General features: G+C 42.5%; 1 protein-coding gene across 3 annotated transcripts; it reads right to left on the bottom strand.

The window, feature by feature from the left end:
* Positions 1-460: 460 nt before the first annotated feature.
* ppp2r5cb (protein phosphatase 2, regulatory subunit B', gamma b) lies at positions 461-20226 on the bottom strand. 3 transcript variants are annotated; one of them, XM_061753294.1, is made up of 16 exons: positions 20075-20226; positions 19549-19611; positions 17610-17772; positions 6973-7172; positions 5919-6029; positions 5727-5819; positions 5522-5652; positions 5380-5439; positions 5168-5276; positions 5025-5078; positions 4473-4643; positions 4258-4385; positions 4071-4172; positions 3059-3131; positions 2821-2937; positions 461-1803 (listed from the first exon to the last, which is right to left on the bottom strand). In XM_061753294.1, the coding sequence occupies exons 1-16, from the start codon at positions 20099-20101 to the stop codon at positions 1669-1671; spliced, it is 1737 nt and encodes a 578-aa protein (XP_061609278.1). In that variant the 5' UTR covers positions 20102-20226; the 3' UTR covers positions 461-1668. The 3 variants fall into 3 exon arrangements, with proteins under 3 accessions (XP_061609278.1, XP_061609281.1, XP_061609279.1); XM_061753297.1 differs by lacking the exon at positions 19549-19611 and adding an exon at positions 15288-15399 and having other exon boundaries at positions 20075-20184; XM_061753295.1 differs by lacking the exons at positions 17610-17772; positions 19549-19611; positions 20075-20226 and adding an exon at positions 9946-10166.
* Positions 20227-20427: the final 201 nt, after the last annotated feature.

Here is a 20427-nt window from a genome sequence, read left to right as displayed (position 1 = left end):
CATTGCTTATTGAAGAATTTTTGGGGGTTTAAATTTTTTTATTTTCCCTTCAATGCAGTTATAATGCGTGTCAATTATCCACGGGTCTTCGCTATTCGCGGGCCTGGTCCCTATCCCCTGCTGTATTCTCAAATTTTCATGGTTCTATACAGAGGCAAAATAATAATTAATAAATAAATAAAAAACAGAGGTTTTTTTTTCCTTAGGATGAAAATATAAAACTCACGTTTTCTTTATTTGCTGTATATAGATAGATGTTCATCACTGGAGATTTGGATAAAAGCACACGCACACACAAAAAAAGCTTATGTACGTAGGATCTCAACATGTTGGAGACAAAAATAAACAGTTAAAACAAAAACCAAAAAAAATCTACGCGGCTTCTAAATGTTTAGCCACAATCTGACTATTTCCTCTGTATTCTGTACATGTGGGTGGAGGGGCCATTTTGTACAAAATATGAACTCTAAACATTTATTTGTAACACAAAATAATAATAGTACATCATATGTACAAGCCATTTAGTATGAGACGTATAATTAAAAGACACTTGAAATAGTCATTCTGTAAAGACAAAAAAGCTTATGTGGAACCATGAGAGACTCCAAAAAGGAGCTGTTATTAAAGCCTTTTTCCAGAGGGAACAGCATCCAGCAACCAGACAATACTGATGACGGGCATTCATATTTACAGTTCGCACATTCAGCGTTATGGTTGAGGGTGCTGGTGGGTGTCTGGAGGTGTGTGGGTCAGGGGCACAATGGGTGGGCAGTGGAGACAAAACCAAGAGGTTGCTTGTTAAAATGGACGATGGGTGAGACATGACAAGATCTCTTTACGAGTTTTTTGTTTTTGTTTTTAACGTTCAAGTGTAATCAGGAAGCGCTTCGTTCATTCAAGTGGCTCCCCCACCTCTAAAGAGACCCCCGCTTTTCGGGGGGTGGGGTCGGGGGGCATGGGGGGGCTTTTAAGCAAGGCATGTGCTTTGGAGGACTTTCCATTTAAATTTAAACTAGATCAAACTCCCCCCTTTTTAAAAAGGCACTGCGAAAAAAGAAAGGCGCGTTTGAGCTCTTCTAAAACAAAATGAAAACAAATATACCTCCTGTGTGAAGCATTGTCGTCCCTACCTGGGGGGTCTGAGTGAAAGAGGGGGGGTAAGGGGTCACATGTGGGAAGAAGCGAAGACTATCAGGTGGATTCTGATGTCATATGGCAGCATCTCTCAGGAATTTGAAGCTTAACAACCTGTCTCTCAACCTGTCAAAAAAAAGTTTTTTTTTTTTTTTTTTTACAATTTGGAAAGAAGTTGGCATAACCGCCTCCATAAATACTTTATAAAGTATATTGAAAACTTCCATATGATGAGTTTCTTACATTACACTGGACACATCCTGTTTTTATTGTTTTTGTTGTTGTTTTGTTATAAAAGCACCTGACATCTAGAAAGAGACGTACAGAATGGAACACCTGAGCTAGATGACCATAAGGGGGCAGCACAGCACCCCAGAAACAAAAGCTGAGAGGAAGGGAGAAGAAACGGAAGGGAGGTGGTGATGGGTGACAACCCAGCGCAGCTTTGTCCGGTGCAGCTTAGGAGTGAGTGGGGGGGGTTGAACGGATGCATTGTGCTAGGCCGGGCCGAAAGATGGCAGGATTTGTTGCCTGTTAGTGGCCGTCGTGCGTGGTCAACATCTCCTCGGCTCTACGGTGCAACTCCAGGGCTGTAACGGTTGAGATGTCCTTGGGCAGCTCCGATTTCCTTCGCATCAGCGGCCGCTCTCGCCGGTGGTCTTTCTGCAGCTGAACAACGTGGAGACAGACGGCGAGTGAAGATGTCTGCAGTCTGACTTTTCGATTTCCATTCAAAGCACTTAAGCGCGATCAAAACAATCAAGCAGAACTTGCTGACAATCAAGCAGAACTTGAACGGGCAAAAGCTTGATTGTCACACATCTCTGAAAGATTATCCTCAACGATTACCCTGTGTTGTGGGGTGTATTAAGAGTGATTTCTTTTCCTCCCTCGTCTGCTCAAAAGCGGTTCCATGAACAATCGTAAATGTTAAACTGGGAAGACACTCACGATTGTCGGTGGAAATATCGTTAGGAGTGTGGTCTGCTGAGCTTTGCCGAGCGAGCCATGGATTGTTGCGTGAAAAATGGAACGATACCCAATTTGGAAGCAGCCTGAAGCACTGTTGCCCCCAAATAGATGCTTGGTGTTCTATACAGTTGAATACATAACACTGCACCTCAAAAAGCCCCTTTTCCTTTTTTTGCTCTTATTACCCTAACACTAACATTTCTTAACACGCTATGTGTCAGGCCACGTCTTCACCACTGCACATACTGCCTGCCAAACAAACATGACAGCTGTAAAGCTGAATTTTAAAGTGGAGTCAAATGAGAAATTGATACTTTAAACTTTTTGCAATCATATAAATTAATGCATACCACTAATAGATCATTCTCTACAATTGAGTAAATAAAAGCCTCTGGTCATTGCAAAAAAAAAAAAAAAAAAAAACAGTATTTAACCTCAACTAAAAACAGCAGCACTGCATGTTAAGTGCGCCAGGCACAAATCAAATCGGCATGTTTAATATGATAGTGTAAGCAAACAGTTGCGATGGTAGTGGAGTGTAAGAAGTAGATCATTTCCATCTCAAATCTGACTCACGTGGGTGAAATGCACAGTAGCTGATGTATAAATGTCTTTTTTCAAGGCAAATTAAAGTTTGCTTCGGTGTACTGGAGCCTTTGATAAAATGCAAAGGTTTACGCTGCAATCTGGTCTCTTAGAAACACGTCTCCTTACCTGCGTAGCCTCCTCGGCGACCGTTTTCTTCAGCAGTCCGACGTCATCTAGCAGCGGCCCGTCTGTTTCCATGTCTGTCGGCCCGCCACAGTCCAGTGGGTCAGTGTACGTCAGAAACTGTTGAGGATACAGGAAGAAAGCTTTTTTTTTTTTTTTTAAATGATAGTCATACCTCAACTGCTGTCAAAAAACCAATGACATACTGCAATTACTGGACCAGCGGGATATTACTGACTACCTTCGGGTTGGACTTGGCTAGATTCTCAATCTTGAGCCAGGCTTCTTCTCGCTCCTTCCATTTGGCTTTCTCTCTGTGGACCCATGCACAACACAAACGCTGTTACTACAACAAAAAAGTCACTGTTTTGATACACTACTATCTGTAAGAACGTACAGGTACTTGGTGGTGTCATTTTTTTGTCAATACTGGTCTGAAGTTGTAATAGATGAATTAGGTCACGTTCATAGGGGCCTTGCTCAAGGGCACCTCAACTTTACGGGTGCAATGGATGTTTTTACCTCATAAAGAAACAAACACTTATAGGCTCCCCTTGTTTTTTTCTTGCAGTATATTATTTTGATATTCATTGATTTCATGTATTGAATTTCTCTCTCTCTCTCTCTCTAATTGTGACTTTTTTGTTTTGCTTTTAACACTTGTATTATTAAACATAGCACAGGTCAAACTGACCTAAGGACCATTATTGTTGCTCCTGAGCAATAAACCGAACATGAGGGTTCAGCGTGCTTTGTTGTTACTCTCTGATAAGAAGTACTGCACAGGGGATATCGAAAGAGAACAATCCCCCCCCCCCTACGTAAATGAAAAGGAAGATGATTTAAATGTAGCAATTTAAAAAGATAATGTGACTTATAACCTGCACAGTCAGACTAGAAAAGAAATTAAACATACTCATGAACAGATGTGCTTCACATCACCAGGTCATCAGGTTTTAAATTAGGTGTAGCATTAGCTGTCTTAGCAACAGCTGGGCCATTCAAAAAATGTGATTTTCTTCTGGTTAAGTCATTTTCCTGTCGATTTGAATGCATGCTTGACCTCATTGACGTGCGAAAAAAGTGACATTTCTCTTCGGTTTTAGCTTTCTAGCTGACAGAGGCTTTGGGGCCCAAACTTGCTGCCGTTTGGGTAATTTTTATTTGAAAAAATGCTTTTGATGTGAAAAATGAACAATTAAATCCATATTGTAAATGCACAGACAAAGGGAAAAAAAACAATAGCCTCTTACTTGCTCTTCTCCGCCCTGAACTGCTGCGTACAGTCGTCAAACAGCTTTTGGTTCATCTCCATGAAAAGCTTCAGTGCGTTGTAAATCAAGCCGTGGATGGTCCTGCGAGCACGGCACACATTAGCACACTTATTAACATTAAATGGACCATTCCTTTTAAAACCAGGTGAGGACGGGGGAAACTAACTTGTTCCAATGGGTTTTGGAGTTGCGGTAGAGCGCGGGGAACATGATAGGCAGGATCTTGGCAGCATTGTCGCTGATCAGGCTCATGATGTACTCGTTGTTCCAGTAGTACAGCGCTCGCTCGGCCACCTGATACATATACGGTGACGCACGCGGTCAAAACGCATGATGCTTGGCGTATGTGCGTGCGTGTGCGTGAGTGGCAGAGCGCCTGACCTGAAAGTGCGGGCTGGACACGCATTTGGCCAGCTGCCTGAAGAGCGGCTCCATGACTTTCACGAACTCTGACGGTTCGATGACGTCCAGGATCTCCTCCAGCTCGTTGAGGAACATCACTTCTTTGGGGCTGTGGGTCTTCGGCCAGTACTTCAACAGAGCCATTACAGTCTGCGCACGTGGCAGACAACAATGGACTGGTTAATAAGGGAGAAACTGTGGACGTCCCTTTAAGACGACTCAGAACGCTATTCAAACTGCTTGCATTGACTTTTTAAATTGCGTGTCAAATAGGTGTGTGTCTGGAGTGCCTGCCCACCCATCAAGTGTGAGATTACACAACCAAGCAGTGGTAAATTGATTACTATTGATTAACATACAGTAAAAAGTAAATGTGACTAATGAAATGGATAAATGAACATTCAACCTTAATTATTATCTTGTTTTCCTCACTTGAGTGGCGGCGTGTCTGAAGTGTCCGTGTACCTCAAATTGTCTAACAACACAATCCCCCCCTGGGGTCCTGCACTCCAAAAATAAATCAAAACTCACCGGTTCTGTTAGCGTGCTGTCCTTTTCTAGGAACTGTACCACACAGTAGGCCAGCTAACACGGGCACAGAGTGAACACAACTTGAGCACACAAACTCTTGATTCCGATGGACTCATCCTGAGAATACCACTTTGCGACGTTACCTGCGGGTGGTAAACGCTCAATGATTTGACTTTGTGTAACGGCAGCAGAACTTTCAGTAGAAATATCTTGTGTTCTTCTTTCAAGGGTAATGCAAATCCATTGATTATACTGGAATGACAAACACAGGGTGTTGGGGAAGAGGATTTATTTATTTTTTTTGTCAAAGCCCCAAGCAGGACTGCACTCTGAACCATTAACAGTCCCTTCTTACCTGCCTAATATTTCCAGTAGTTCAGCAATTCCATTATGATGTTCAGTCTCATAAATGAATCTATGAGGAAAAACAAAACAAAAAAAGCAGCATTTTAAGAGATTGGCATTAAACATTGCACCTCACACAAGTGCACACTCACCTATAAAATATGTTATTAATTTGTTTCCTAATGTACGCTCGCAGGCCCAGGAACTTGCCGTAGATGCGATGCAGGGTGGTCTTTAAAAAATCTCTTTCCCTGGGGTCTTCGCTGTCAAACAAGTCTAGGAGCTAAGTGCAGAATGACACATTTTAAGAAAACGTAGCGAAAAGCACTTTGAAAAAGCAAGGAGAACACAATTTACCTGCATTACAAACTTCTGGTCAATGTACTTTTTGGCTATGTTAGGTTGAAAGTCGGTCGACTCTAAGAAGCGTAGAAAGAATTCGTAGACGAGCTGTTCGAGGGGGAAAACAACTGATTAAAACACTGCGGCAAAATGGCGAAAAGGATTAATTCCCGTCGAGGTACAGTATGTATTAGTGCTGAAATGCACCTGAAGATGCGGCCACGCAGCCTCGAGCGTGGGCTCGTCTTCCTCCGGGTCAAACTCGGCACCTGTCGGGTTGGACGATGGCGGCAACGTCCGGAACATATTAACGGAAAACTGAGGGCAAAAGGAGAGCAAATTTCAAAGAATCCACAACTGTTAATGTCACATAAACATGTAATGGATGATTTAAGAAAGTGCAACGTTTGTCTCCATTTTCGGAAACGACCGATTCTCCTGTTGGCGTGATGCCGTTTCATTCGAGATACGTTTGACATACTGTCGGAAGCATGACACTCGGCATATTTGCCAGCAAGAGGCTATATACAGTATATATTGTAACCGGTACAAATCTATTAAATAGTTCGCTAATTAGTTGGATTTACCCAAATTACAATGAGATTTCGCCCCACACCAGAATTTGAATGGTAGAGTCCAAAGACACCTTTTCGTGAGGAGTCACCGTGTAATCATTCAACCTGCCACGGTCAAACTGCCTTGCGCAACGTAAAGTCAAGCGGAACTACGGCAAAACCAAGGAGCTCCTGTATTAATTTTCGGTTGTGCACACAAACTCCATCTCAAATAGGGATTGTTAGTCATTTGATCCAAAAGGCTAGCCACAAGACTCAGGTGCACGCCACGTGGCCACACAGATGCAACAAGTGCGGATAAATCTCGGCGTTACACTGGGCTCTAAAGTGTTTGTCAATCTGCACTTTGATGATGAAAGCCACCGGCGGGTTTCAAAGCAGGATTGGGGAGGGAGGGGCACATTTTCATGGTGATTGGCTCGCTCTGACGCATTGATCAAGAGGAGGCCACACAACAAGGAGGAGCAGGGAGAGCAAATTTGCACCTTGGTCAGCAGCTGCGCGTCGTGCGGCATTGAGGCAGCGCTTTGATTTATTTCAAAGGCGTTTATCCTGGTAAGGCCAAACACGACGAGCACAGCCTGGCCCAATTCTAATGAAGCTGAAGAACGCTGACCCACCAAGGCCCAGTGAGCAGGTTTCCATTTGCATCAGTAGAAACGCACAAGGCGATATAGATTACTGACCATGTGGACCACCTCGGGGTAGATTGGCTCGGTGATGACGTTCCGGTTATGCGTGATGTACTCCACCATCTCGCTCAGCGCCGCCCGCTTCACCTCCTTCCATTTCAGGTCGCTCAGCGGGTCCGAGATGAAGTCAAAGAGGACGCAGCACTGCCGCAGCTTCTGGATGAAGAGCTTCTCCTGCTCGGTTGGGGGCACATCTGCACAATGGGGGGGGGGGGGGGGGGATTTATTTGTTTTTTTATTACAGGTGTAGCTAATGTTTCGTTTCGTTTGTTTATATAGTATACGTATGCCATATTTGAGGACCAGACACATTTGTTTACACAACCTAAGAGCGAGGAACATGGTCGGACAGATTTGAGAAGGAAGCCCTGCATACAGCAACACAGCTTTACAGATACCACAACTGCTCTGCGAGAAGTGCTAAAAATATCACATTTTAAATAACCAGGTAATGGGGGTTAAACGACACCAGATTTTTTGAAGTCGATACTAATGTGTTGAAAGTCAAGAAGACGACTAGACTGATGACATCATTGATGTTTTTTTCCCGTACAGTATTATTATACTGTATGTATTATTATACAGTATTTATTTTTTTAAATCAATTGAATGCTTTGCAATAATTATATTCAATGACAATGGACAGCTCATACACCAAATTTAGGCAGAGAACACACGTTAGAAGGCTCGCTGAGAAAAAGAAAAGCTCTCACTCAGTGTGCTTGCCTCTGACAGTCGCCTAACATTTGCACAACATGGCCAAACAGGGGAAACCTTTCCTCGTTCTGGGCTCAGCACAGAAGCGGGTTCTCCATGGTGGCAATTTGTGGTGTTTGCAAATAATCACAGACCTCCTTTGCAGTGGAGTAATTCCCTGCTCTCCTTCAACTTTGATATTGAGGGCCAAAATGCATTTCAAAATCCTGTTCGAGCCTGGCTCCCCCCTCCCCGCTTTACTGGTTTTCCCTCACTTACTGAAGCTGTACATTCAGAAATAGGAGATAATTGAAATCAATTAAGGTGACTAATTTCATGCAGCGCACTCATCTGTTGCTGCTCCAGCTCACCCGCGACTCAAATGAAGACAAGCGCTACAGTATATAAACTGGATGAATCGTCAAAAGCAATCTTATGTTCAGCCTTTCTTCCCTTACATCACCCAATGCGAACCAAAGCATAACCTTAAAACCATGGTACCCACTGTTACACATCTAATCGCTAAGCTTCTTTAATTGTGCAAAGTTTTAAGAAGGAAAATAGTTTTGTTTTGAACACGGCAGTCATGGATTTCATCACCTTCAAAAGATTTGGCAATGCCAATCACTGTATTAATCAGTAACCTCTCTGCCGCCGAATGGCGCACGCTCATCAAGACTTAACGAATCAATAATTTAGTGTTCATCAATCATGCAGCGGTTGAGCCACACCTGTGTGTGCGTGTGTGGCGCTTCTATGCCTTGCCATTCGAAAATAGTAACGCACCCCAGTGGCTTGCGTGCATGCGATGATGTAGCGGAGACTAACAAAAGGTGATATATTGATCACCTTCGCCCCGCAACCTCCTCCCCACGGGGCAGCACCGACTTTGGGAGTCGAGCCTGGCTTCCACATTAACAATCAGCATGCGTACGTCACCATGGCAATCATGGGCCGAGAAGCAGGACTTTGGACCAAAAGAGGTTGAACTCAGCTGATCAGAGATCCGTGCGGCCGCTGCTCAAACTGAATGGTACAATGCTGCTTACCAGTGATCAACTAAAACACTGACTGAAAAAGCTTGTATTCTATAGCGCAATATTTAAATGTACTAGAGTGTCCACACAAAACACTTCCTGTCATGTAAGGTTTCAAGATATCATAATTCACCAAACAGAGCAGGCAAGCAGTGTTCATCATGCTGCATGTTGTCACTTAATGTGTATAGCGTTAATGTGGCTCTGTTGTTTTTCTGTGCTTGGTAGTTCTTAGTTATTCATAGCTTTAATCATAATAATGATACATTTTGAAACAAAAAGTGCAAACATTGTAGTATACAAGGGGTCCTTGGTTTATGAGGGGGTTCGCAATTTTTGCTAGCGCCCTTATCATGGTGATGTCACTCATTAACACTCCTCAGAAAGTTACAAAAAAAAAAAAATGTGTATACGAGACAGATGGGTGACGCTAAATTGTAAAGTTTTTTTTTTTCTTCCTACATGCCATTAAAGTTTGATGATCATTTCCATGATTTAGCATGAAAAAGACGGCTTCGGGGGCTCATTCAATCGCCCCGCATGGGTTTCATTAGATTTGGTTTGTCAGCTGTGATTTAAGATTTTGTAAAGTTTATTCTGGCTTCTTGGAAAACCCAAACAAAGCATGCTTGGGCAACCTTGTCAAAAAACAGTGGTTAATATTCTGTCTTTTTCAGTAGTAGGGGTCCAATCTCATCAAGGCAAGTGTAGAGAGGTCGGCGGGCTCTGGTTGCACAACAGCACTTGGGTTTCTGCAAGCTTGAAATATAAGGCGACGCGCCTGGCGCACCTGCGGGCTTTGCACACAGACGGGCGGAACTACTAACCTTTTGTCATCCCAGCATGCACAAGAAACTCGTAACTAGGTCATAAATAAGCATAAAGATTTTCCAGAGAAAGTCATTCATCAAAAAAAACAAAAACAAGAAGAATTCAGCTAGACAAGTTGACACCAGGAAGCTTTAAGATAATAAACACGGCAAAAATGAACAGCTTTGACCTCACTTCCTCTGACATCATGAGTCCTGATGGGAGATGGGAGACGACAAACAGCACTCCCCCCTTTCTGTACACTCTGCTTCCTCACTCGGGTTAAGCTATGCTTTTGGCAGCAGCAAACAACTTGCAGCGACCTCCAGAAAAGTCACCTGACAGCTACACAAGTTGCAAGTCAGGCACAACATACACACACACACACACACAAATGCTACTTAGGTGCATTTCCTGCTCTCACCTCTAAAATGCAAGAGGGCCACAGGCTGGTGAGGCCCTTTGGAGCCCAGCACGTCCAGAAGCATCCTGCTGGCCGCTCTAGCGCATGCCGACATGAGTGAGGTGCGGCGGGAGAGCAGAGGGACGGCGGCCCGGCTCTACCAAGGCGAGGAGCCGGCTTTGATTTCAGAACAAACGCTCGGAGCAGAAAATAAAGCTCCCCTGCCGCTGGAAGGAAGCGGCTAGCCCCGTGACGTCACCGACACCCTCCACCCCTGCGTGCGGACGCCCTAATTGGACGGCAGCGCTCACGTGGGCCGGCTGTGGGGATACATAAACATGAGGGGAGGGCTTGGCTGGTGGAGCGAGGCATAAAGCGCTGGGGCTGAAGCAGTGAGTGGAGGACGAGTGGCTGCATTCTTTTTGTAATGCAAACTAGAAGGCCGTCGTCAGTTGCTGGAATGTAAACACAGAGCTGACGAGTCAACACGTTGTGACTTAACAACCCAAAACCACACTAATTAAAACCAGGATGGCAGTCAGGAGAGAGCAGAGCAGACCATCACCAAGGCTGTATGTACACTTTGGAACAGCACAAATTTATAAATCACATATTATACAGTAGGGGCAGGAATCAAGGTAGCTTGGGATATTTTTGTAATAATATCACAATACAGTGATGATGCTATAACCGATATGTATAAAAAAAACAATTTCCCCAACAAGAACCGTTTTTGAGTTCATAGTTTACCTGCTGCTAATCTGGATAGGGTTGGTAAATTGCTCTGTTTTGTTTGTTATCGACACACCAGGTTAGCCCATCAGTGGGAGCTCAGCAACATGCTTTAAATACTTCCAGGATGAGACACTCGTACTGCATTTATTCTCATGAGGTTTTCAAAGATAATGCCCTCTTGTGAAAGTCTAACCTTCCCCATTTGAATAGAAAATTCACCACATTTAAATTGCAATTCATATGTTGTAAATTAATAGTAGTTATATAATAAAACATTTTTTAAAAAAGCACTAAGAAATTCCGAGTAAATTTCATTTAAGTAATAAGTTTATAGAATTACTGAGAGAAGTTCAGACGATTTCATCCCAAAAAATAACTGGTTATCTACATCATGTAAAGCAGACGTGTCCGAACTTTTTCTTCTAAGAGCCACAAACTGAAAAATCGCAGGAGGCAAGGGCCAATTTGACATCTTTAATTTATTTAACACACTAAACCAATCCAGTGTAGGTAAAGCTATAATGTAGATGTTTTTATATATACACTGTATATTAAAAAAAAAAAAAACAGCTAGGTAATAAAGAAAAAAATATTTTTTTTTTTTCTTTTCTCCTGCGTTGAGTTGTAGGAAGTAAGTACTTTAGTAGAATGCTGTACAAACGACACAGGCTGTGTCAAATGTTCATTTTAGCCTATGCTAGGGGCCACTAATAAATAGATGTCCGCAGTTTGGACACCCCTGATTTAAACCATACAACTGTTTTTTTTTTTGTTTTTTTTTTTACCCTTCCCCCTAAAAGAATCAGAGTCGAGAATCGTTTGGAACCGGAATCAAATTCAAACGATGCCCAACCCTAGCGCTTATGTATTTCCTCATGCTCAAATTCAAACAGCGACAAACGAAAAGAAGCGCCAAGTCCGCCGTCTGCTTTCAGGTGACACCACTTGTCATACAAATGCTATTTCTGGTATTTCGCTGTGCATGCGCGTGACAGATGGCTGTCTAGGAGCCCCAGCAGGAGCCCAGGTGGATGTTTATAGAAACAGGAAGGCAGGAAACATCGACGCCAGCCACACAGGATGCGAGCGTACGCAAGCCTGACAGTTGGGACGGCGACCTAACCCAAAAGCCCGAATGCAGACATGACAAATACAGCGAAAGCAGAATAGGAATTATTCTCAATAAATTGTTAAAGAAATATTGGACTTTTTTTTTTTTTTTTTTTTTTTAAATTAACAAATAAATCAATCTGTCTCATGCAAGTGAGCGACTGTACACCCCGCCCCATAAACTGCTGGGCCAACAGCTATCTATTTTCGATGCCGCTTGTCCTCGTTAGTGTTGCAGGTAACCTGGAGCCTAGCCCAGCAGCGTGTTGGTGAGAGGCGGCGTACATACTGGACTCGGCGCCGCTCAATTGCAGGTCACGTAGACAAAAAAAAAAAATAATAATAATAATAATAATTGTATATATATATATATATATATATATATATATATTTTTTTTTTTTTTACACGCACATTCATTCTTTCACAATTTAGTCTTAAATGACACTAACATGCCTGTTTTTGGAATGGGGAAGAAAACCCATGCAGAGCGAATATACAAAATCCAAACAGTCTGGCCAGGGCTGAGATTCAAACCTAGAAACCAAGCGAACCAAACACAAGTCACTGAGATGCAAATTTTCCATCATATGTCCCCTTCAGATAATAAGCAAAACAAGCTGTGTCAACAAAACAACACCACTGAAGAAAGTTGTTTCATCGGGCTGGAAGGTCTATGTCAGGGGTCACCAACATGGTGCCCATGGGCATCAGTAGCCTGCAAGCCTGTTCTAAAAATACTGTAGCTCATCAGTGATGGGACATTGGGATTTTTGAGGAATTGTAAAAGTGATCATTAGAAATTATAAACACTTGCAGAGATCGAGAGAAATAAAGTGTTGCATATTGATATGAATTGGTTTCCTAACCATGTTAAATCACTGTTGATATTTATTGTGAAAATTCATTGGCATGATCTGTTTCTTCACATACATGAATAATTTCAGCAACTTTGTTATTTCAGAGGTACTGGTAGCGCTTCACATTAATCAATGTAGCTCTCGGTTTCAAACAAGTTGGTGACCCCAGCATCTATGCAGACTGGTATAAAGGGCTCTTTCTTGTGTTACGCGGTCATGGGACCACTCCGGGCCCCGGACAACATGAAGGCGCAGCACAGCTTGTCTAAATTCACTGTCAGCGAAACAACTCAGCTGAGTGCTACATATTAAAAAAAATAATAATAATAATTAATTAATTAATTTTAAAAAAGGGGGTGCGGGGGACGGGTCTGCTGAGCTTTGTCTTTGATCCGTCACGGCTCTTTATTATGAGCGCTCAAGGCGACAGAGTCTATTTGCAGAGAGACACCCACTGACAAGCTGAGAGCAAGAGATCTCAAAACAGAAGCCCCCGTGTCATTTCGCCCCCTTCAGCGTGTTCCCAGGAGAAAGAACTAGCCATGCGTCTCTGTAGCAAATCTCTTTTACTCCCAACTGGGCAATAAATTCATCCTAAAGTATGACTTTGGTTTAATAAATATTGGTTCCACAGCAGAGATGGAACACCCAAAAAGTCATACAATTTTCTGCACAAAATATGCCTCAAAAGTCAAATGAAACTTCCTCAGTGTGTTTTTTTTTTTTTTGCTTTTTTGTTATTCTGCCATAGAATGGGCAGCAAAAACGAAAAGTGTGATAACCACAGAATCCGAATTGGCACCCGTTGTGAGCTTGACATACAACCTCAACAACATCCATCCATCCATCCATGGTTCCTGCCCGTGTCATTTCTGAGCCCCTTCTCCTCACTCGGGTCGCGGGCCTCAACAACATACGACCCCAATTCCAATGAAGTTGGGACGTTGTGTTAAAACATAAATAAAAACAGAACACAATGATTTTCAACCTATATTTAATTGAATACAGTACAAAGACAAGATATTTAATGTTCAAACTGATGAACTTTATTGTTTTTAGCAAATAATCATGAACTTAGAATTTTACAGCTGCAACACGTTCCAAAACAGCTGGGACATGGTCATGTTTACCACTGTGTAATTCCTCAACTTTCTCAGTCTTTTTTGCCACCTGTCCCAGCTTTTTTTGGGAAAAAAATAAAATTCTAAGTTAATGATTATTTGCTAAAAACAATCAAGTTTATCAGTTTGAACATTAAATATCTTGTCTTTGTGGTGTATTCAATTAAATATAGGTTGAACATGATTTGAAAATCATTGTGTTCTGTTTTTATTTATGTTTAACACAATGTCCCACCTTCATTGGAATTGGGGTTGTACAATAATTCATCCAATATCATATTACCAACTGTACAACTGACTTAAAACCATACAGGAAAATGTTTTTTTTTTATGTCTACCATTTAACAGGTTATTTCTATTTCAGAACGAGGAATTACTTTTTTGGTCACAAACGAAAAGCTTAGGGTCAGATTAAGTTCCATTTTTGTTGGTTCAGATGTATTGTGACGCGGGGTGCAAGCAAACCGACATTCGGACCAAAATTGAGCATTTTCCCTCGCTTACGATCTAAGTCAACAAAGGACCGATTGTTGGACGTTTTAAAGTTTATCCTAAGCAATTATCCTCTGGTGTGTTAAGAGTGACTTTTACTCGCCGATCTCCTTGGAAAACAGTCAGGGCGACAATCGTGATGCGCATGGTGTGCTGTGCAGGTCACCTCCACCACCCATGACATTTTTTCCCCTCCACTTGTCATGTTGGGGGTCCCTCACATTTTAAAAATCAGTTAAGATGTTAGAAATTGATAAGTGTGTGTGCCACACTTTAACTCATTTTATTTAGATATACTGTAAATGTTATTATCGTATCATTACATGTTTCATTATCGTATCATTCATTATCGTATCATTATGCCCGTATTTTCGTATGATTCGTTTTTTGACCTTTTTTTTTTTTTTTTTTTTGCTAAAGTTTTGTCCCAGTTTTCCTTCCATCGCTTGGTTTTCGTAGAGTTGAAAATGGTTCCTGCCCGTGTCATTTCTAGCTTCCATATTTTAAAACGCTTGCAATTTCTCAATCTTATTAAAAGTGAAGAAAAAAAATGATATTTTACTCCAGACGAGCATGAAGTAGACGTACTTGATTTGCTTACGTGGGCCACATGAAATGATATGGCGGGCCGGATCTCACCCCCCCAGGCCTTCAGTGCGACACAAGTGCTTTAAATGAATGTGTCAATCAAAACTGAGCATGATTACCTTCACAATTTGTCTAATTGTTGATTCTACTCTTGTTTTTGCATTATTTGGTTTCTCTTGGTGCAGGTGTACTGGAACAAGTGTCAAAACATTATTGTTTCCAATAACAACAACCACAACAACTGGCCATCAGATGGCACCAATGAAGTCCTACTAGGAGAGCATCTGTCTGTTTGTTTTTTTAAAGAGAACACACACAGAGGCGACAACTGTTGTCAATCTGGCCTCTTCAGCTTTTCACTTCACTTTTTCCAAATCTAAAACATCGCAGCAGTGGTTGCGCTGATGTTGTGGATGAGAATTGGCTTTTCATGGAAGGTGAGCATGCGATTTAAAGTACCTGCCGGCGACGGTTCAAGGGGGTCCAAGCATACCACGGGACAGACTGTCTGACGTGTTTCCATCGGGAGGCAGCGAACACGCACGGAATGAAAACGGGTCAAGCAAGGAGCCTGTTTGGGCAGGACGGTGCAACATCATCTAGCGGGCCGCCGTGGGATAATTTTGCACGGAACGCTCAGCGGGATGTGAGGGGCCTTTATCAGAAATGAAGTCAACTCGACATAGGAGCTTGGTGATGGCTAACCGGCATTATGTAATTGTATTTATATATACTGTAGATGCTTGTGATGTGTGTGTGCGTTAATTTCAGAGTCTTCTATTGGTTGAAGTTGTTGGTTTTATTGCCAAAAAGTGTTCCAGAGGTGGGAAATAAACTGGTCACATCAAGGTACACAGACTTAAGCTATGGGGTAAATTCTGCTTTAAAACTTAATGATGCTGGTTTGATTTGTATCATTCATTTAACAGTGTGTATATTCAAATGAGTAGACTTTTGACACATATTTTTCCAAACTCTAGACCAGTGATTCCCAACCACAGCGGGAAATTATCCAGTTTAACTTAGTCTGTTAATTATTTAGTGACAAACGTGTCTTTCAAAGCAAGCAACGTAAAGTGACAGGTAGAACAATTAAATGCTCATCCACTAGATGGCAGAAGGTACAATTAACCCGTGTATTCGCCTGTTGCCATACAACAGAAAAATAGCTTTGTACTCAACAAAACAGGCCTAGATTTCACACTTAAGTAAATTTGTGAGTACATTGAGAGAAGATCATCATTTTCTCAGTATATATCAACTTTTTTATTTTTATGTGACCGGTGGTGTCTAGTGATTTTTTTCCACAATGTAAAATATATGCTTTGGCTAAAGATTAGTAAAGATCAACATGCTTAAATGCGCACCAAATATCACAAAACCCAACAGTAAGTAACAATAACACTGTCGCTTCTTGACACGTTGCCAGGTAACAGCTGCAGTTATAAACAAAGTATTAGAATGTATGGCCCCGATGGGGAAGGTCAGAGGAAAAACTGCCTCGGAGTTGTTTTTTTTACATCTCTACACATTATGTCAGAGTAAAGAGCGTGAGAACGACCGCTCTCTCTCTCTCTCACTTTGATAAGCAATTGTTTATTGCGGTACAATCCATAAACTCATTGACTTGTTTGCAGTGCTCTATCAGCACTATCAGCTACATCCATTTTTAAGGTTTATATGCACACTATCAGAAAAGCCATCAGTGTTGAGAATTTCCTCCACTCTACTAGACAGCGTTCCCCCCAATAAAAACGCCAGGTGCGTCGCCCAACTGAATAAACAAACGCTGAACCTCAAATACACGCCTGATTGATACTACTATGTGTCGAAGCGGACGTGTCTTTACCACAACAGAAACTCCTCGAAGGGCAGATGAGGCATCAGTAATGCTGAATTTGCAGGAGAGTTTCAAGAGAAAGTGCTGCCATGCGAGGAGTTAGCAGAGTGGATTCCCCCATGTGGTATTTAGTAATATAAAAATGCCTTTGTACAGATAAAGGCCTTATGCATAGTAAGTCTTCTGGCCACAAAAAGCCGATATGGAAAGCCAGTACTTTTGAAAGTGGCGAGGAAGGCGTGCCCTAATTAATCGCTGGGTCCATCATCCAACTGAATGACGCTCAGTTTGATTTGCCTTTTTCCGAACTGGGGGACTACATTTTGCACCTCAGAGGTCGTATCAAACCGGCTAGTTTGTGTGTGAAAGAAGCTACCAGTGCATGCGCAATTACACGGGCCCCCTTGGCAACATTTGGGTTCATACTCTTCAGGGATCTGCCAAAAGTTTTGCAACTGGTGCGAGGCACGAAGGGAGAACGGCGCGTCTGAAAGCGTCGCTTATCTGCTCACTGGCTAACATTGCGCAACACGAGGGCCTGCGGAATTAAAGCTTTATCTGGATTACCACTAAATATAGACGCTTGGAATAAATCCAGCGCAAAGTCAATACCATGTACGTACCATCCCATCCTCCTAACCCCCCGTTGTTTGTTTCCGTGTGTCATCAGATCAATATGAAAATGAGCGTGACGCGGATGGTTGAGTGAAAAGTCCTGCTGTACATCTCTGTAACAAGATTGCAGAGATTTTAATCATTTATGCGCGGCAATTTAAAGGCACAAGGAGGGGGCGAAAACAGACCGTATCAGAGATTAAAGCAGAATTTAAGATTGAGCTGTTTGATTGCGTCATAAAGGAAAATCCTGGGTTATGTAAAGATTCCGGGTGATTTATGGCTTTCGAGTCAGGCTTCGGAGTTAGGTCCAAAGATGAAAATACCTTTGAAGGCGGGCAGCTTCTGCAGCTCCCGGTTGTTGCTCAAGCTAAAGCGAGAAGAACTCTGCCGCTTGTCCTTCTTGATGGGTGTCTGCGAGCCGGGCTGCTTGCCCTTGAGAAGCTGGGTGGTCGGCGGGATGCTGTTGCCGGTCTTCCTGTTGGAGCCCTGGTGAGAAGATGTGTGCAAAAATGTTACTTAGCATACAGTCACATAGAGAAACACATTAATGTAGGGAATAACCTTTGACAGGACTGTGCCAGAGATGTGGCAAATATAAACAAAAGCAGGTTAGACTTAGGATAAGGGGAGGGAAAAAAAAAAACTTTCAAGCATTACATAACTACTAAAGAAGTACAGCATGTTGTTTTTTTAAAGCTTTTTTTAAGCATTCCCACAATATTACTTATCTGTCATACACAGCATATTTTACCCCATTTTAACAAACAAACAAAAAGTGTGGATATATGTGACATGTATTTCATTCACCTTTAATTCACATAACAAGAGGTTTAAAAATATGTTTCTTCGCCAGGTGCTTTATCCCCGACATGGCGCGTCGAGTAGAAAATAAGCAATAGACATTCTGATCCCCAAATCTGTCCAGGCAGACAGATGTGGTTCGTCCTCCATAATGTGGCAGGTTTCTCACAGCTGCAAACCCCCACCTCCACCAAACACCCCCACACTTTGGGGCACACAGCGGCGACTGCAGCAACATGCGGCTGTGAAAGTGTGTCAGTCACACAGTCACGGGGGGAATCCATCGCATTTGCTTTAAGAGCACGCTTGCATTGTTGGCCACACTGTGCGACGTTCACAAGACGCCAGGGACACAAGCACAGTATGTTCCGTTAAGCTGCTGTGTCATGAGATCAAGGAAAATGAAACTCCTTGTAGGTCGTTCAGTATTTTTAATTTTTTTTTTTTTTGGGGGGGGTAGATTGTACGATTACTCGGTGATGGAGCATACTTATGAGATTTCCGCTCAGTGCGTGTCAAAAAAATAAAAAATAAATAAAAAATAACTCCAAAAGGTCTGTTTCACTTTGTTTTCCTAAAGTTCCATTTGCGACAGTAGTTCGCCAGAGAAGTTGAAATAAGTCAAGTAAACTGTGTTGGTGTGAACAGACTCGCCTCCCTTGCATCTTACTCCTGTGGGTGCTTCTTCCTTTTTTTTCTTTTTTTTTTTAACACTTGCAAGACAGCTGTCTTCCAGCACCAAGTGTTGGGACCACAACAGCAAAGCATGCCTATTATACAAGTGAACATTTACAGAGCACAAAATAAAAAAAGAATAAAGCAAGAGTACTACGAACACTCGTTAATCAGTGTTGCATAGATTCTTTAGCCTCTACGCTAAATTCATAATATTACAGCATCTTACTGAGTCACTTGCAGTAGTAGTAAAAGGAGCCTATTCTTCCTCATTTGTGTCTGCATGACTGTACAGTATTGTACTACGTACCAGTGGTCAAGGCGAGGACACCAGAAGGAGCAGCACAATGAATTGGATTGCAGCATTAAATCATGATGCACACACTCACTGCCATTGACGGCTTTAGAAGTCAAATATCCATGTTTACTGGGAAGGCTGGCAGTGAATGAGTTTAATTCTTTACATTCTAGGTAATTATGATATTACTGTTTTCATAAAGTAAAATATTACAGTGCGATTATTTTTTATCAAAAACACTTATATTGGAGGACAGAGGATGTAACAGATTAATAACAGTTCCATTTAAAATATATTTATATTCAGGCACGACTATATTACTATATAATAGCTCCTTCTTACTTAGGCTGCCCCTGAAGGTTGGGAGGGGGTATTACAAGGTGTTTTGATGAAGTGCGTCTTTGCTATAACATCCTTCTCATAATCTCTCTAGTACTGTATGTCCCACCATGTCTCCCGAAAAGCGTTATCTTAGAGAGCTACCCTACCTCATGTTGAGAATTCTCCTGCCCTCCTCCACTCTTGCCCACTTTGCCAGATTTAGATAAATCCTGAAAAGAAAGGAAAACATCTCTCAATTAAAAACAAAAAAAAACATAAGCAATCCACTCAAAAGCCCAAGTAGCCGGTTTGACACGCAAGCTAACGGTTCTTCTGCAGAACTGAGACGATCCAACATTTCACCTTTGGGCGCCGAGAGAGGGAAACACGGATAAATCCAATGCCACAGCCCAGGGGCGTGTGGGAGTGGATTGAAACGATGCTCGGTATTTGACGTATGGATACGGGTGTTTAAAATAAATAGGGCAGCGTAACATATTTGCAGGTCTGCTGATAGCTAGTCGGCTTAGCAATGATGAGGAGTGGTAGGGGGTGGTGGACTGATAGCTTCATAATATCCTCTGCGAAGGCGGTTTTTACGTTCTCGGTCGGGGCGCGTCCACGAGCTAAAGCAGTGGGGGGGGAAAAAATTGTTCCAAAAGCTAAACTGGTGTGAGTTCCCCGCCAACTCACCTTGTCTTTTTTCGTTTTATTCGGCATTGTACAAGCGACGCCGCCCTTTCTCCCCTCTCGGATCCTCCACTGGCGAAAGCACAGCAACTCTCTGCTGCCTGCTGCCAGCCGCACACTGTGAGGCGGTTCATCCTGTCCTCAACGCCCGATTGGTTCCCGGTAGTCAGCTGACACGGTTACGCGATAAATGACGTCATTTGAGTTGCGGAAGAAAATTAGCGCCCCCAGCTGACCGCTATCGCGAGAGGTGAGATTCGCGACCTCCTCGAATGACAATCTCAAGCGTTATGTGATGACGTCTACGCGGCGTGGAATACGGTCGTTTTTAACGTGGGGACTGGCGCCTTGCTACT

Source organism: Phyllopteryx taeniolatus, chromosome 18 (assembly GCF_024500385.1).
Source record: "Phyllopteryx taeniolatus isolate TA_2022b chromosome 18, UOR_Ptae_1.2, whole genome shotgun sequence".
Lineage (NCBI taxonomy): Eukaryota > Metazoa > Chordata > Actinopteri > Syngnathiformes > Syngnathidae > Phyllopteryx > Phyllopteryx taeniolatus.
The sequence above is the reverse complement of the archived record's forward strand: the minus strand, read 5'-3'. Positions and strand labels throughout refer to the sequence as shown.

What these genes read in the sequence shown, in the direction of transcription:
- ppp2r5cb (XM_061753294.1), bottom strand. Translation starts at nt 20,101, where the DNA reads ATGCCGAATAAAACGAAAAAAGACAAG. An exon ending in CTACTGGAAATATTAGGCAG is followed by an intron (nt 5,277 to 5,379) that starts GTAAGAAGGGAC and finishes TTGTCATTCCAG; the next exon opens with TATAATCAATGGATTTGCAT. An exon ending in TTCAGGGCGGAGAAGAGCAA is followed by an intron (nt 3,132 to 4,070) that starts GTAAGAGGCTAT and finishes ATGGGTCCACAG; the next exon opens with AGAGAAAGCCAAATGGAAGG.